The 18,312-nt window shown below is 39.1% G+C and overlaps 1 protein-coding gene across 13 annotated transcripts in view; it reads right to left on the bottom strand.

The window, feature by feature from the left end:
- The window catches only part of MTA1 (metastasis associated 1), a 141,959-nt gene that overhangs the window by 21,375 nt on the left and 102,272 nt on the right, over nucleotides 1–18,312 (bottom strand). For 7 of the 13 annotated variants that reach the window (XM_078392455.1, XM_020813015.3, XM_020813014.3 and 4 more), the window contains one exon: nucleotides 9,836–9,867. The exons of 3 other annotated variants lie outside the window; for them this stretch is intronic. In XM_078392455.1, the coding sequence (XP_078248581.1) occupies nucleotides 9,836–9,867 (32 nt within the window). Of the gene's footprint in view, nucleotides 1–9,835; nucleotides 9,868–13,506; nucleotides 15,088–18,312 lie in introns of those variants that run through there. 3 more of the 13 variants (XM_078392462.1, XM_078392459.1, XM_020813017.3) reach the window with 1 other exon arrangement.

An 18,312-nucleotide genomic window follows, 5' to 3' on the forward strand; every position in this document is an offset into this window, starting at 1 on the left:
AGAAACAGAAACAACCCAGAGGGAAATATTCCGGTACCTAAGTGTTGCTGGTCATGTCACATCAAATTTAGGGAAACGCTATAGTAATTCAAAAATATGTCAGAACGCACACCTCGGGATATATGTCACATGACCACAATGTGCGACTGCTCAGAGAGTGAAAGATGCAAGAAAACCGGGACGTTTTGCTGGTGTGACCATGGCCACTAATTTATCACCAAAAATCAGAATGTATGTCACCCCAAAAAAGGATGACATAAGATACATTTGTATACCCTAATCTATATGTGTGCCACAGGTGCAAGTTTAAAAATGCTATGATTTAAATAAAAACAAGCTTAAAAGTAAAGGCCTCAAAAATCAAAAGAATGAGGTAACTAGTGTAGACCTTATATATACAGCAAAACAATGTTTAGATAGGAAAACATTGCTTGATGATGATCAGTTCCCTGCTTTGGGAACCGATTTTTTGCTTAACGATGATCAGAACAGCTGATCATCAGGTCTTCAAAATAGCTCCCTGCTGTGCAAAATGGCTCCCCGCTGTGTTTTAGGACGGATTCCTCGCTATACAGGCACTGGAAAATGGCCGTCCTATGGAGGATCTTCGCTGGATGCTGAAGTATTTCGCCCATTGGAACGCATTGAACCGGTTTTCAATGCATTTCAATGGGTTTTTTTACTTTCGCTTGAAGACGATTTCGTTCTACAGCGATTTTGCTGGAACGGATTATCCTCATCAAGGGAGGCACCACTGTATATGCCCTTCTTTGCCAGCACCACAGCCTTGCCTGTTTCCATTCTTTTCCCGTACTCCCTCAACCTCTCACTGATACAGCCATCATTTCATATACTCACAAATACGTTATAACACATGTCTCTCCCCATTCCTCTCACATCATCTGAACGAGTCACAGGGCAGGGGCAAGCAAAACACTCATGCAAGTGAGCAACCTCACTGCTGCCTTTATGCTTCCCCTGTTGCAGTCTCTTTCCTTTTAATGATCAACTGGACATTGCAGGAAGACCACTGTCCTCCCTCCCCACCCAGTGCTTTTAGAACTCATAATTCATAAGAAGGCAGAAAGACAGGAGGAGAGAACGCCAGCTCTCTGCTCCCAACCAAATTCACAGAGACATAATAAAAGGGCGCAAAAGCCAAAGAAACAAAGGAGATGTTTGTTTCCCAGATCACACACAAACAGTGTCCCTTGGAATTTCAGGACTTTAGAAGCCAGAAGCTTAAAACAGAGGATTGACTGCGACAAAAGAAGATTCTTGACCACTTTAGACCCATCATTTTATTTGAGAATTGCTTTTAAAATGTGATGTGAAGGACATTTATAAATATAAGAGTCGGTGAAGAGTGGTGGATAAGAATGTGATCTCTGAGTCTGGAAAATTCTGCTTGAATCTCTTTATGGCCAAAGCTGGGGAATAACATGTTACAGGTTATGTATAACTCTCTGGGTAAGGAGGTGTGAGTCCTGCCTCACAGGAGGGCATAACACTGGCCCTTTTGCAAATAACGCAATGCCTGGTGATACTATTATCCCCTTCCTCCAATTTAAAAAGCCACGTTAACTTATTACTAGCCCATACAATTTAGGGAGAACTAAGAATACTTTCTTAGGTCATATTGGGAATATGATAGCTCCAAATTTTAGGTCGTTTTCTCTTTTTTTAGACAGATTTTTTTTAAAAAAAAAAGTAACAGAAATGAGCAATGTAGAAAATTACTGGAATTGTCCTTGCAACAGCAACAGTATTGGCTTACAATCCTGATTTTGTATTGAAATTGCAATAATGTAAATTATATATATTTAAAAAGTCACTTTCCAAGCACTGATCCTGGATATGAACACAGTACACAGCTTCATACATGCCAGTTTCCCAGTGTCAGCACTCCATTTACAACAGAGGGAATGATTACACTGCTCAATATTTTGGATTCATAAAGAGCATACACATGCGTGCACACATCTTTCCTTTTTTCTCTTGCTGCTGCCACTACAAACACTGGGTTCATTTTTACACTAGTCACAGGGATTAGTTATTACCACAGAACAAAATAAAACAAGCACGCGTTGTCGCTGCTGGAACATGGATAGCTTTTTATAGCCCACAATATGACTGTCTTACCCAGATGTGGATAAAACTGAATTTTTTGCCCACTCTTGGGCTCTATCATCAGACAGAAAAAAAACGGATCCTCTGCACATGGAACAGATGTGCCAAGGATAGGCAGAAGGAAGAAAGTACAATCTCTTGGAGTCAATAAAGAACAGAATTGCCTTTCAATACAAAGCATGGGTCCATCCATAAAAACACCTTGCCACCAATGTTCCCTCTAATTTTCAGCCTCTGCTGGGTGGGACTCCATCTCTCCCCCCCACCCCGTGCGCAGTTCCATTGCGACTGGAACAAGAAGGGCCGGAAATGATTGCTGTGGGTGTGCAGAGGAGGTGGAAAGCTGCATGGAGCCCCGTCCATGTGCAGAGCAGCACATGCTCACACTGTTGTGCATCTTACAGGGAACTTTGCTTGCCACTATGGCAAACATATAGTTCCTGGTCACAAAAAACGATGGCCCAGCTGCAAAATCCCAAAGTCAATCTCAAGGGTCATCTTGATGCCAGAAATCTGCTGCATAGGATTGGCATCAAGACAACTGCCTCAGGAGTAAGTTCATTTACAGCTACCATGGTTACCGGGTCAAGTTCCACCTAGGAAGGCAATGACTTGTGAGTAGATTTAGCAACAGCATTCCACATCAGCAAACAGGAAATCCAAAGTTATGATATTACTGTCTTTTCTTTTTTAAATTGTAGCAGATAATGTATCATATTATAGAGCACAATGGAAAAATGAAACCCACTTCAAAATGTGGGCGGAAAAAACAAACAAACCAACCCAGCCTTTTTTGTTTCTCTCCTATTAGAGGCTGGCTATCATGATCTTAAGTGGGGCAGCTTTGATGATGTGTTGCTTCTGAATCAATTCTTTCCAGCCAGCAAGTTTTTCTTCCTACACTTCTTTTCACATCTATTTTACTCTGAATTATCCAAAGTAACAATTTGTATTTTTGGTTGCTCATACTCTTTGAGTCATGTCAAAATATGCCTTATTCTAGCAAGAGCATATAGAAGGTTTCTACTTCTGAAAAGAAATACCACCATTTTCATCCTTCCTTTTAACTAATGTACTTATTTTGCCATAATTGCACATTGATAACTGCACTTTTACTATTCTCTGATAAGCCAATTTTTTACTGTGGATTTCTGTTCTAAGGCGGCATTCAAAATGAGAATAGGAATTCACAGTGGGGAATACATTGCCTCTTCTTGAGGCTCTAGGGTAACATTCCAAACCTGAGCATCATGTCATTATTAAACGAAGTGACCATAATATAGACTTTCTCCCTAAAGGTGGCATCTTCAGATGATTATCAGTCTTGTCATGTTCAATGAAGTCTGTCATTTGGTTTGCAATCTCAATCTTTGGACTGAGTTTGACTCCACGCCTCATGGCTATAGTATCTTGCCACTTTCTTGGACCTTCCTGTTTCTTCTCTCATGTCCAAATTTTGTATCACTTAACCAGATAAAGAGTTCAGGAGAACTAACACATTTAATACTCTTGTGAAGCATGTTGTTTGGTCCTATTAAATCTATTTTAATTGTTGTAATCCGTCCAGAGACCTTTGGGTAGAGTGGGCGGCATACAAGTTAAATAAATAAATATTACTCCACTGCGGATTGTTGGGGGGCTTGGTTCTTAAAAATTTAATAATCACTGATGATTATATAAAAATACAAAGTATGAAGTGGTCCCTAAAAAAACAAATCAGGACACTATTCCAACTAATTTGTCAACAACCCACTCCATCACTTTTAAAATTGTATTTTCATTTGTGTAGGGCAGGCCGTGCCTTGTTCGATGAGAAAATACATTGGTTTGCCCAGCAAAAATGGTCCCAACTCCATCAAGCAATTCTATCACACGATCAAAAGGCTTTTTGGTCTCTGGTGTCTCGGGCTAACTCTCCAGCTTTTAAACCTTCCAATTCTATTTCCTCTGTTACCTGGATTGATTATTTTACTAAAATTTTCTCCATCACGTCCTCATGTTCTTCTTCAGTAAACATTTCAGAAGACCTTCCTGAGTGGTCCCCAGTCACCCCTGAAGAGATCCTCGAACTAATTATCTCACTTAAACCAGGCAAAGCTCCTGGCCCCGATCTCATTTTTAATGAGATCTTAACCACAAACCCTCGCTGGTGGGCAGAGCCCTTAGCTACTCTTTTTACCCTGATAAATCACTCTGGCTGTTTTCCAAACTCCTGGTTATCATCCATACTTATACCCATTCATAAAAAAGATGATCCCTCTCAACCGTCAAATTATCGCCCAATAAGCTTATTATCCAATATTGGAAAATTATATTCTAAATATCTCTTGAAAAAACTCTCCACGTGGGCTGCTGACAAGGATCTTCCTGGAAAGGAACAGATACTGTAGGCTTTCGTGCCAGAGCGTCCACTCTGGATCATATCTTTTTGCTGACTTTTCTTGCTGAAAAATACGCAATCCACAACAAAACCAAACTTTTTGTTGCCTTTGTGGACCTCCGAGGGGCATTTGACGTCAACAGAGATCTACTATGGAAAAAACTTTCCAACTGGAGTATTGAGCCACGGCTGCTATTTTTGCTCCGCCAATTGCACTCCCATAATTCCTGTCAGGTTCGTTTACCTGACTCCAACACTCTTGCAGAAAAAATTCCAATTCTCAAAGGTGTTCGCCAAGGTTGCATCTTGGCCCCTTTATTATTTAATTTATTTTTAGCTGATCTCCCCTCTTTTCTTTCCCCTTGCAATCAGTCGGCTCTGGCCCTTAATGGTGTTCCCTTATCTTTATGCTGATGATGCAGTACTGATGTCTCGTACTAAATCAGGACTTTGTTGCACTTTACTTAAATTTCAGGACTTCTGTGATCTTAATGATCTATCCATTAACCTCAATAAAACCCAAATTTTGGTCTTTCCCCGCTCCTGGTCCCCTACATCTTGGACAATAGGATCTTCTTCCTACCGTCAAGTTCACTCTTATAAGTATCTGGGTCTTCATATTCATCACAAACTCAGCTGGACATTTCATTAAAAAGCTGCCATTCCTTCAATTTCTCCCCAATTAAAAGCTATTTCTAAATTTCATTATTCTTCCGGAAACCAATATATCCCAGCAGCCATTTAGATTTTTCAGTCTAAGATTCTTTCTCATTTGCTGTATGGTGTGCCTATATGGATACACTCGGCTAATTTGGATATTGATCAAGTTGCAGCAACGTTTTTTCGCAGAATATTAGGAGTTCCTAACTTAATTCGGCTTTCCACTATTTCTTTAGAATTGGGCATCCACTACCTTCCACAACTGCGTGGTTACTTACATTTAAATTTTGGCTCTGTCTTTTTTTAAATTCACATTCTGGATCCCTGATATATGATTTATTGTGTGATTCTTACTCTTTTTCTTGGTTCCAGATTATTGAAAAGAAACTCTCTTCTCTTCACGTATCCCTGGAATCTTTGGTAGATATGAATCTCACCAGGGCTTATTCCATAATCAAGGACAAGCTCTGTTACGCCGAATCCAGTCACCTTATGCAATAACCTTAACCCTGTATGTTTCCCTCTCTCTGTTGGATTTTTTCCATCTCAGGATCACTCTCCCAAATATTTCCACTCCCTAGTAAATCCACATCTAAGAAGAGCTTTTATGTTAGCCCGTTTTAACATTTTTCCTTTGGCCACCCATGCCGGTCAATTTCTCAATATCCCTCGTGAAAAAAGACTTCGTTTTTTTTGTTTAGAGACGCCTGACACCCTGGTTCATATACTGTTTCAATGCCCTGCTCATTACCACCTCCAATTTTTTTTTCTTGAACCTTGGATTTCTTATTTTTCCAATTCTCCTGAGACAATTCTTTCTATTTTCATGAGCGATGAATGTAATGCCCTGACCGCTGCTGTTGCAGGTTTCTTATCTGCAATTTTGAAATTGTCCCATGCTTCTCGCTCCTGATTTGTGAAATATGTGTAATTTTACTTTTCCCATTTTGCTTGTGTTGTTGTTACTTGTAAATGCCATTAAAGGTTTCAGAACAGAAGTATGAAGTGTTTTTGCTTTTTCATAGATCAAGTTGGTTTTTTTCTTTTTGTATTATAATTCTCACTTGCACTTTAAATCACATTTCTTACCTTTACTATTATTAATTTATCATTACATACATAGCCTTCCTTTCTTGCATTTTATCTGTTTTGTTTCTTTACATTTCTCTCTTGCAAATTCTGTTTTTTTTTTCCTAAACCCCATTTCCAAATATTCCCTCTCATAGTAACAACTCACACTTAGGACATTTACAGATGCAACTGTTATATAGAACATTTTATATTTCGACTTCTGCATTCAGCATTTTATATCCAAAAGAGAATTACTATACAGAACAAAGAGCACTTGCTATGACCTATGACTGGGAGTTGCCAATATGGTGCAAATAGAAGTCCACATCATTACTTTGTAAATGTCCAAGACAGAAATATGACCCTGCAATGCTGTGGGTGCTATCACCCTCTCTGAGGCTCTTTTCCTAAGGCTAAATATATTGTTCAGTATAATCACAGGTTTACCACACTTTAGCTCCCCACCTTTGTATTAGCCATGAAGGCCAGGATAAAGAATTTGAGTATCTTGTTAAAAGAAAAGGCTCCCCATGGATTCTTGAAAGATCAAGTGTTCCATTTATAAGAGTTACGTTAATGGTGCCTTGAACAGTCACAGCATCTCCCAGGAGTGGCTACTTGACAATGTAGTGGAGGCAGCACAAGAAGTTCTCTTGATTGCCAGCACTCCCATGCAACAGGTTGTTATACAGTCTAATTTGTGTCTAGTCATCTTTACTCTTAGTCTTTCACCATTGGTAATATAGCCGTTAGAAAGCTTATTTAATTATTCCAAGCTTCCATGTATACCAAGAAGTGGAGCAGAGTGTAATTAATAAAAATTACATGCTGCCAAGTTGATTATAACATATAGTCTCACTTTCTAAGATTTTGTAGGTATAAAAAAATCTTCCCATGCCCTTCTTCTGTGGTCATTCTGGGACTGTGCAGCTTACCAAGGGGTACACAGACTGCTTTTCTGCCAAGAGCCACAACAGGGAACTCAACTCCTGACCTCTGGCTCTGCAATCAGTTACCCAGTTCACCGAATTATTCAATCAGCCATGGAACAGACTCGACAATGTTGGAAAATACAGTCACATATAATGAAGTTGATTGCTCTGATGCCTGCATTCTGTGTGGTCCAATACTGTGGGGTCATGGAAGTCACGGAACAATGAAGTCCCAAGCTAGGAACCCAGAAGAGATCTAGGCGTGGACACTGAATTTAACCAGTCCAATCAGGGAAGCTGCTGGGCATCAGAGTGGATGGTACATCAGGAGCATAAAAAGTTAAAGGTTCCCCTTGACAATTGTCCAGTTGTGTCTGACTCTAGGGGGTGGTGCTCATCCCTGTCTCCAAGCCGTAGAGCCAGTGTTTGTAGACCGTTTCCGTGGTCACGTGACCAGCGTGGTGGTACCTATTTATCTACTCGCATTTAGATGTTTTCGAACTGCTAGGTTGGCAGGAGCATACCTAAACTCTTTTTATGACTGAACACCTGATGCAATCTCTCAGAGTTTTCTGATGAGGCCTTCCTAGTGGTTCCACAAAGAGTTCCCCTGGCATAAGACTCCCATTTTGTGAGATGTCAATTGAGGTTGGGCATGCAACTATACTTCTTTGCTTTTGGTTTCAGAAGACCTGTCTCTTCAGACTAGCATTTCTTGATCAATAAATGGCACTCACTGCTTTATTATTTTTTATGTATTTCAAACTTTTGATGTTTGTTTTTCTTAAACCATCGTGTACTACTCCAAAATCTGAGAAATGGAAAGACTTACATATTCAATTAATCAGTAAATAAATTAAACTTTCTAGAAAATGGAAGGATGTCCAAGTAAGGGAAACAGAAGAACAGATACAGACAGGTTGTCACCTACTCCTCAGTACTACACTGGTGCTGTGCATTTGCATTCTATCCAAGAATTCAGATCCAGGCCTAGACTGCACCCAGCACATGCAATCATGTCTCAATACTGAACACCTGCCTGGCTATGATTAAACAGATCCATTTTAGCAGGCTTAGAGAATCTATTCAAAAGGTCCACCCCAGAAAACTAATGGAATCTACTGTATTTCTAATGCCAATACAAACTGATATTTTTAGTTTACTATGCATTACTGAACACATTTGTAGACACATTTTCTAAAACTGTCCTGGTTTTGTTATTAGTCCCAAGATCAACTTGTAGTATATTGCTTTTCTATGATGACAAATCCACCATAAAAAAGAAACCCCAGTGAAATGGTAGGGGTAGCCACAGTTGTGGCTTCACCAGGATAGCAATACTGGTAAATAGGGACATATTTGGAGGTCTCCCACTCCCTTCAAATATTTTCCAAACATTGCAAAAATATGGGAAGTAGACATCCTTTGTCTTTCAGTGCAGTGAGACTACTGCATATCGATTTCCTAGTAGAAGTGTAAGCTTTTATATAGCAGGTATCAACAAGTAGCCAATCTACCTAAAAGTATCATCAATCAATTCAACTTTATACCAGTTTCCAAAGAATGCATGGATTGCCTAATTGCCAACCATACTGCCATATATTAATCATATGATCAATACAGTATATTATTTAGATTTCAAACTTGTTAACAAATGTTCAACAAATATTTAGGATTGTGCCTGACAATTGTTCTTTAGTAGTTGCTACCGTGTTTCCCCAAAAATAAGACAGGGTCTTATATTAATTTTTGCTCCAAAAATGCATTGGGGCTTATTTTCAGGAGATTTTTTTTTTCCATGTACAACCATCTACATTTATTCAAATACCATCATGTCATCTTCTGGTTGCTACACAATGGTGGAGGGTGGGGCTTCACTTAACTGGGACTTATTTTGGGGGTAGAGCTTATATTACGAGCATCCTGAAAAATCATACTAGGGCTAATTTTCAGATTAGGTCTTTTTTTCAGGGAAACAGAGTACTTTGCAATTCTAGGCAGAAACGCCTCACAAGAGTGTCACAGTGGTTTCATTATACTTCAAAGCAGTTTCCTTCATTTGGATATACCAGAAATATGCTTTTTGGGAGAGCTCAAGTGTGTGTTTTAAACAAAGGCTGTGGACATGCTCTTTGAGAACCTACACAGTACATAGGCAGCACAAAAGCATGCCTATTATTCTGCATGGAAAATGTATTCTCTCCTATATCTGTGTGTTTCATATCAGACTAATTATACTAGCAACTTGTTTTTATTCTCTCACAGTATCTTTCATTAAAAAGATTAAACGATAAAAGTAAAACTTCTCCCAAAGCCTTCTTAGCAAGTATGAATCCCACCTTCCTTAAAAATAAAACACATTAGCATACCTGTGTGCAATCCCCCCATACTTTCCTCCTTCAGTGAAAACACATCTCTGTTTTATTTATATTCCATGACTGTTACCATCGCCATTAAAAAAAAGATACCAATCCACTTTAAATACAAAATGTTGGTTCGTTTAATATATGTTCTTCTTCAGTCCTTGATTGTTTTAAAATACAGAGCCAACTAAAAAAGTTAAGGAAAGCATAGGCAGAAATAATTATGCCTGTGAGCTGTCTAGAGTTTGGGATAGTGGTGTTTACCGATTTACTTTTTTAAAAAGTGAACATTCTCTTACCATTTGTCTGGTTTGTCCGTGGTTAGGCAGACCTAACAAACAGGAAAGAGAATAGACCTCGTAAGACACCATTGCTTTTCCAAGACAGAAAAGAAAATACAAGATCAAAACAACACGGCTATGTTTGCAATTGGCTCACTTTCCAAAACAGGAATCATTTTCACATTTGCTTTCTTCAGTGATCATCTGCCATTATCTGCTTTATGTAACCCCCAAGCCATGAGCAAAATATCAGATCATACTAGTCACTTCTGCTGAGTGGGAGTAAAAGCAGCAGGAAGAAAAGAGTATGTTGAAGCAACATGCTTTTTCACTTGCTTGCCCATCTGTATTAGCCTGACAAGTGGAGGCTCAGCGCAGTGAAAGTTTGGGAAGTTCCTACTTCAACATGGAATTCTGAAAGGTAGGCAGGCCTTGAGGTTTTGGTCTCAGTGCGCCGTTTTGTTTTTAAATCAGAAGACAGCACTGTGATCTGAGCGTTCTCAGAAAATGTAGACGTTCACCCCATCTTGCCCCCAACAACACAGAGGGTATGTTTTGCTATTGCTCAACAAATGAAAGGGGAAAAAATATTACTAATTTTCTGCAACCCACCAAGTAAACCACTAGTAGATTCCAATCTATCTTCTGCATATCTCTGAAATAAATGAGATATCTGCTTAGTCCAGCACTCTATTTGTAACTAAAGCTAGGTAGATGCCTCTGTGAAGCTCACAGGCAGGACATAAAGCAGCAATTCCTCACAACCACAAATCGGCATCTGCTTCTCAGAGACAAAAGCCCTTTGGCTTTTAGGCACAGTAAATAAAATGCAGCTTGCTATCATTACAGAGATGGATGAGCAAAACTCTTTCTCCATGAACATAGCTACACTGCTATTTGCACCTTAAAATAATTAAATGCCATAAAAGTGAGAGAGAGACTTGTGAAGAAACTATATAGGAGTACAACCAAAGTATGTTCCCCTTAAGATGGCCCACTGTTGCCACGGAACAAGGTTCTCTTCATTCAAATGATATTGAGACAGCATTCAGTTTCTAAAGTACCAATAGCAGCACAGCTTAGAAAAGAAAGGTGTGGTGTCTACTGCTACTAATGTCACAGGCACCTACCCATAGATGTGTAATGGCCATACAACAGTGAACTACACAAAGAGCTCCGGCCGCCAAGTAGTGCAGAAATGCAGTAAAGAAGTAAAATTTGCACAATGAAAAATTACATACCATAGAAATAATAATAATAAATGTTTATTACAGTCATTGACCAGCAAAAGTAAGATACATTATTTAAATTAGGAGACACAAAAACAATCTAAAAACATTAAAAACACTAAAAACACCAAAGCACTAAAAACATCTATATACATATATACATCTTACTAAATATCTCCTACCTCCCTATCATAGGCCTTATCTATGGGCTATTTCAGCTTACATAAATGCCAGAATTGTTACTTTGAAGCTCATAGAGCCCATGTGATCATTATATCAAATTGGTATACACCAATTTACAGATTCTATAGCTGCGCTTTAGGTGGAACCTTTCCTTCACAGATTTTAATTGCAGCAGCACAGAATTTAGCTACTTTTGTCAGCATATCTGAATTTGGCCCAGTAGATCTGCCAGGGCATTGCCATGTCAGCAAAAGCAGTGTGTAGTGTGCCTCTGATCGTCCAGGAAATGCCCTTATGTAAGGGTCAACGTGGACTTCTCAAATGTCAGAATAAAAAGCACAATGAAGTAACACATGGGAGATAGATTCGATCTCACCAGAGTTACAGGGGCATAAACGCTGAGTGTAAGGGGTGTTGTTATACTTCCCTTCCTGGACTGCTGACGGAAGTGCATTAAAGTGGGGCCAGAGTAAGAGCTTTGCATTGTTTAGGTGTTAAGGGTAAGTAGAGATATTTTGCCGGTTTGGGTGGAAGCAGTGCGTTGTCAAGTATAAGCCTATTTCTGATAATACCAAGGTCCTGCTGCCTTTCTGTCTCAATAATACGCCGCCTAAGATTACTCTTGGCATTAACGTATCCCATTTGTTAGATACTTTCTACTGAATAGCCGTATCTGTTGATTTTATGGTATATTGCTCTCTTCCAAGGTGACTGATGGTTATCCTGTAATACCAGTGAAGTCAGTCCAATTGGTTGAAAGGTTAGTTTTAGCCAAAAGTTAAAAATAGCAGCCAAGCTCTGGCTTCAACCTTCAGGTAGCCCACTTCAAGCCTGAGGGCTGCATTGGATACCCCTCTTGGAACTTGTAAGATAGACCTCACAAATTTGGATTGAGCTACTTCTAACTGGATAAACGAAGAATAGGTGCCCAATTGTGCCCCGTACAAGAGCTGACTAAGGGGTTTGGCCTGGAACAATCTTAGTGCAGCTGGAATGTACTGACCTCCCTTTGTATAGAAGAATTTTAATATAGCAAGGCTAGATTTTTGTGCTGCTTGTACATACCATTGAAATGAATCCTGTATGGATACTGTAGGCATAATTGTAAGCATTACAGGCATTTTTTTCTATTCCAAAATGATACATCATTTCCTTTTTCCCTGAGGAGTCAGATTCAGTGCAATAGTGCACTGATGACTGAGATACAATCGATCTGGGGTGAATCATTACAGGATTCTTACTACCAGACATTTTTCAACAATGTTCATATGTATCTGTGCATGCACTACGTGTAAAGGAATTGCCAACTATTTCTGTGTTCATTTTAATTTGAAATACATTTTTCATATTTGGAGTGACCAACATAGATAAGAGATGGCAGAAAGTTCTCCTAGTAAAATAGTCTCACTGCACTGCAAACAAAAACAACTGAGTCACACTGCTCACTGAGTGTTCAACAGAAAGTGTTCTACCATTTGATGTTGCATTATTCCCAAGGATGTTTTTAAAAAAAAAGATGGCTGAGTTCACCAGAGCCTTGGAGGACCATCTGACAAGTAAAAGGTAAAAGTTCCCATTGACATTTTTAGTCCAGTCGTGTCCAACTCTAGGGGGCGGTGCTCATCCCATTTTTCAAGCTGTAGGGCCAGCGCTTGTCCAAAGACAGTTTCCATTGTCACGTGGCCAGCGTGACTAGGGAACACCGTTTTACCTTCCCACCGAGATGGCACCTATTTATCTACTCGCATTTGACAATACTAAATTAGATGATCTCATAGAGATCATTAGATACACTTCTCTGTGCTAAAGTTTTATCATTAAATAATGTTTCCTACACAGCAACCACAATTTGATCTCAAATGGAAAAACATGCTGGAGAGACAGCAAATCAATACCAAAATACTTATTGCAAAATCAATGTACCCAAACTGCACTACACAACGCAGACAGGCATGGAGCTTGCAAACAGGTCTTCTCCTCATAAATAAATCAACAAGAAACAAAACAAAAGCAAAAACAAAAAAAAGACAAAAACTTTGTGGCACCTTAAAGATTAAGTGCTATATTTTAATGTTAACTTTCATAAAGCTCACATTTCATAAAGGTATACTTCCATTTTCAGAGTTGCAACTGCTGTTGAAAAGTAGTATTGCAGGACTATTTCAGAACTGTACATGGGTAGCCCAGAGGCAGCAAAGCAGGGAAACACAGGAAGCAGAACTGTGTAACTTGCTGTCAACCACAGGATCAATCAAAGAATACTCAATCCATTTACTCACTGCATTTTTCTATTGCTCAATAGCCAAAGATCTCAGAGAAATCAAAAACAGTTAACATCAGACCATAAATATAATGAAACAATATACAGTAATATGCAAGAAAAGATATAGTGTAACATAATATAGTACAATACTGTACTACAAAAAATAATAATTGTGGCTATTCAATAAAAACAACATAATGCAACATACTACCAATTGCAGAGGGCAACAACAACACAAGGATCTAAACACCAATGCACTTTAAAAAAATGAGACTTAAAAAAGGAGAACAGTTTCAAGCTGGCACCAAAAGTCCATAATATATTACCCTCATATGCCCTGCCAGAAATAAGACATCTATTTCTGCCCACCACTTACTCTAGATTTGCAGAACCAAATAATATATTGTGACCTCAACATTATTAGTCAGAACACTAAGATGTGTTTGTGTGTTAGTAGTGTATCCTGAACTTGTTTTGCGGTTGCACGCTACTATAAACTTTGTTGAGAAAAGCTACGGTATAATCTTTCTTTTTTTCTTACATTTTATTATTTTTTTCAAACAGAAAACTATAGCCAAAACAAATAGAAATGACAGAGGAGAAATTTTAATTAATAAGTAGTCCGGGTACTGCTACTGCTCCACAATCATGAACCTTATTAAATCTGGTTTGGCTTTCTGGATATTGGTGCATGATTGGATATTTTCAATACTAATTTCTGATTGTCCAGTGTTTTGCCTTAAATGTGAGACATTAAAATACAAACTATTCTAGAATATGTGTTGTGGCTATGTGAATAATATGTAAAATTCCTCTTCTGCAGATTATCTACAAGCATCTATGAGGTTGAATTCCTGTAAACCTCATTTTACTCATTCAACATCCTTGTGGGTCTTTAACTATGTCCCCTTGCTGAAATGGGACAGCTGTTGGAAAAATTATTGCTACCCCTCTTGACTTAATATTTTGTGGTGTGAATGTTGCCCACAGTACCCACATTTCAATAAACGGTCGGTCGGTCCTTCCTTCTTATGTATCTCTTGAATCTTCTAGGTGTGTTTCTCTTGCAACTTGCCTCCATTCAACAGGATCTCCCTAACATTAAATGCATGCATTTTAGCATCTCCTATTTAGTTGTGTCCAACCACTTTGTATCTGCTCTGGATCATTTTCTCCTCCTCCTGAATCCTAGTCTGTATTGTCATCAATTTCACTTGGGAGCTCCAGCTCTAAGTTTTCCAAGACTCTCAGTGTTTCTTTTAATGAAGTTGCAACGTACATTTTGCTTTCTCTTTATACAATTAGTTTGAAAGGGAATCCTCAATCTTTCACTTTAGCTTCCTGTATCTTTTATGTAACTACTATAGAGTATGTCTTCCTCTAAGCATTTCAGAACTTAGATCTTGCATGAATCTAAATCTGTTAATTTTAGAGTTTAGGGATGTGAGTTTCCAAACCTGTTTAAGAAAATGGTCTTTCAGTGAATATAAAATTGTTGTGTAAAAAACATGACAATATCTCTTCGTTATGCAGTACCTGTTGCCCTCAGAGTAGCACTTCTATGTGCTCTTTCAAAAATCTGTTCTGGGTGAGGCCTGGAAGTATAGAATTAAAACAGTCAACAAGAAATCCTAACATACTGTCCCCCTCCACAGATTCCACCACCTCATGGAAACAAATGCTTGCATGCTGATGTCTATCTTCCAGGTCTAGTATCTTTAGTCTCATTGCTCTGTTTTGGTTCTCCAAGCTTCCCATTTGTTCACAATGTGCATTGCCCACAGCATGTGCTTCATCTGCTGTCTCTTACACGTTTTATGTTGTCAGCTATTTCCTCTAATAGGTTACTTATTGGTTTTAACAATTCTCATCACCTATCCATTAGTTCCTGCTTCAGATTTCATTTTAATTGCAGTACTGTAACTGGTTTTCCATATCATCTAATATCTTTTCTTCTTATTTTCTTTCTCTGTAAGTTTGGCAGCCATGTTATCAGCTCCTTTTTGCTGTAGCAGGTTTTTTTTGGGGGGGGGTTTGAAGGAGTAGTTTGCTTTATTTGCTTTATTTGTTTGAAGACTTTGTAACCTCACTTCTTTTGCAACTAGCTCTACACTGCCCATTACTATTAGGTCTGTATTTTAAAGACTTTTCAGGAACCTAGGTGTGTAGCTCTTGGGTCAGATTATTCAGTTCAGCTCCATCTCCCTCTTGGTATAATATAATGTAGAGAACATGTGCACTTTCATATGTGGAAGCTGTCTGCGGATAATTCCTGATCCCTGTTGATAACCCTGTGTGGCCCCAGAGGGCAAAAAAGATGTCTTCCCCTGTCATGCTTTATCCTCAAAGGAAGCAAATAGGATTGGGGGTATGATAAGGAAATCTTTATGAAGAAGAATAAAGATTAATGGCACAAAGGAGATTAAACATTATATTATACCAAGCAGAATATAAGGAAATGGTCTTTCACTGAACATAAAGTTGTTGTGTAAAAAAACATGACAATATCTCTTTGCTACGCAGTACCTGTTGCTCTCAGAGTAGCAGTTCTATGTGCTCTTTCAAAAATCTGCCCTGGGTGAGGTCTGCAACTATAGAATTAAAACAGTCAATAAGAAATCCTAACGTATTGTCCCCCTCCACAGGTTCCATCAGCCCATAGAAACGGATGTTTGCATGCTGATGCCTATCTTCCGGGGCTTCTATCCTTAGTCTTATAGCTGTTTTGGTTCTCCAAACCTTTCCATCCACATATTTGCCTCTCCCTCTCTGTGTAAAGCGTCCATTGAAGCCTTCCCATTTCTCTGTGCTGAGGTCCTGCCTCTTTCCCATTAGCCAGCTGAGTACTACTCATAAAGCTGACTGTCTGAAGCCCAGGGGCCCTGCAGGGACTAGGGGACCATCCATTTTTTTTCAGCTGTAGTGGGGTGAAAGACTGAAGTGTCAGAGGGACCCCAAAATGTCTGAAAGCCTACAGGCCCAGCCATGAGTTAATATGGTCCTGGCTGAATACTAAGGAGTTTTCTCCCTCTGTGTCTTGTTTCCCTGCACCACCGTGGATAACTGCATCAGCAATGTGTGGTGGGAGCAGTTAGCAGCTGGAGCATGGCAAGGCTGCACAGTTGGCCTCATATATGCTAAACAGCTTATGCCAACCAGTTCACTCTCCCTTCACCTTCTCAGCTGATATTCAGCTGCCCACATTGAAAGCACTGAGTCAGTTTTTGTAAGGTCATATTTGGAGTTTCTCTTTTTCTTATACACAAATGTATTTCTGCATACCTGGGGCACACCCAATACATGAAACCCCCTTATCTGTGGGCAACTTCACATTCACATCTAGGAGATAAGATAGTGACTTTTGAACTGAAATGCTTTAAAAAATGATATGACTGCTTTCAAAAACTATGTTGTCACAAATCGTCTTAATTTACCATGCTGGTTTTAAGGTGAATAGCTTAAGAGTACATTTAAGACGGCCTCTTCTTGTATGTTCCTCCCTTCATGCTCTGTTCAACATCAGAGGCCTTGCCCCAGATTCTTTGGCTGAACGAGATACACCAGTGGTTCTCAATCTTGGGTCTACAGACATTCTTGAGCTAAAACTCCCAGAAGCCTTCACCACTAGCTGTGCTGGCCAGGATTTCAGGGAGTTGTAGTTCAAGAACATCTTGGGGACCCAGGGTTGGGAACCACTGAGATATACTGTACAAGGCCTTTCTTTAGTGGCCCCACTGCATGTGATACCATCCTAAAATAAATAAATTAAGTCATGACATTCTATGAGTTTGTCAAAACAAAACTACTGGAGAATATTTGTAGTAGACTGTTCTGTTGGAGTTCCTATTTTAGACTTGGTCCTCCATGACTAATGTTCTGTAATCTTATACAGTGGTACCTCGCTAGAAGACGACCCCGCTAAATGACGAATCCGCATAATGATGATGTTTTGCGATCGCTATAGCGATTTGGAAAATAGTGATTTCAATGGGCAATTTTCACTGGACGTTGATTTGGTCCGTGCTTTGCGGACCGTTTATTCACAATACGATTTCTACAGCTGATCGTCAGCTTTGCAAAATGGCTGCCCTGTGTTTTCCAGACCCATGCTTCACAGGACAGCCATTTTTACAGCTGATTGGCGCTCGCAAAATGGCTTCCCTATGGGCGATCTTCGCTGGACGACGAGGTATTTTCCCAATTGGAACACATTAAACGGGTTTCCATGCATTCCAATGGGGAATCGCATTTCGCATGACGATGATTTTGCTAAACAGCGATTTTCATGGAACAAATTATCGTCGTCATGCAGGACATCACTGTATTGGATACATGCTACTTGTGCTACTATGATTTTTATGTTTTGAGTTCACTTATGAAGAGAAATGGGGCTTGACCTTATTAAATAATTAAACAATATACATGTTAATTTAATCTCATATTACATGCAGGTTTGAAGGAAAAGAAGTAACTTTTCATTTTGCAGTACAGATGTCATATAATATATATATGCTACTCCTATAAAATGTTACTACAGAGGGCCAACAGAGAATGATCTGAATGGCAGAAATGAAGGAGTTTGGTACAAGAAAGGAATTCAGTACAACAAAGTTACTAATAAGAAAAAAAAGCAGTATTTTTCATGTATTAGTGTCACATATAACTGCTCTTAGACTAGGAACTACCTCATCACTTTACTGTCTCACCACTTTACTTCTTTGCCATAATTCTCCTTGTCTCATGCTAGCTATCTAGACGTTTGTTTATTCAATTTATACCAAGTGGGATTTAAGGTAGTACAGCAATAAAATGAATAAAAC

The sequence above is a fragment of the Pogona vitticeps genome, chromosome 4 (genome assembly GCF_051106095.1).
Source record: "Pogona vitticeps strain Pit_001003342236 chromosome 4, PviZW2.1, whole genome shotgun sequence".
Classification (NCBI taxonomy): Eukaryota; Metazoa; Chordata; class Lepidosauria; order Squamata; family Agamidae; genus Pogona; species Pogona vitticeps.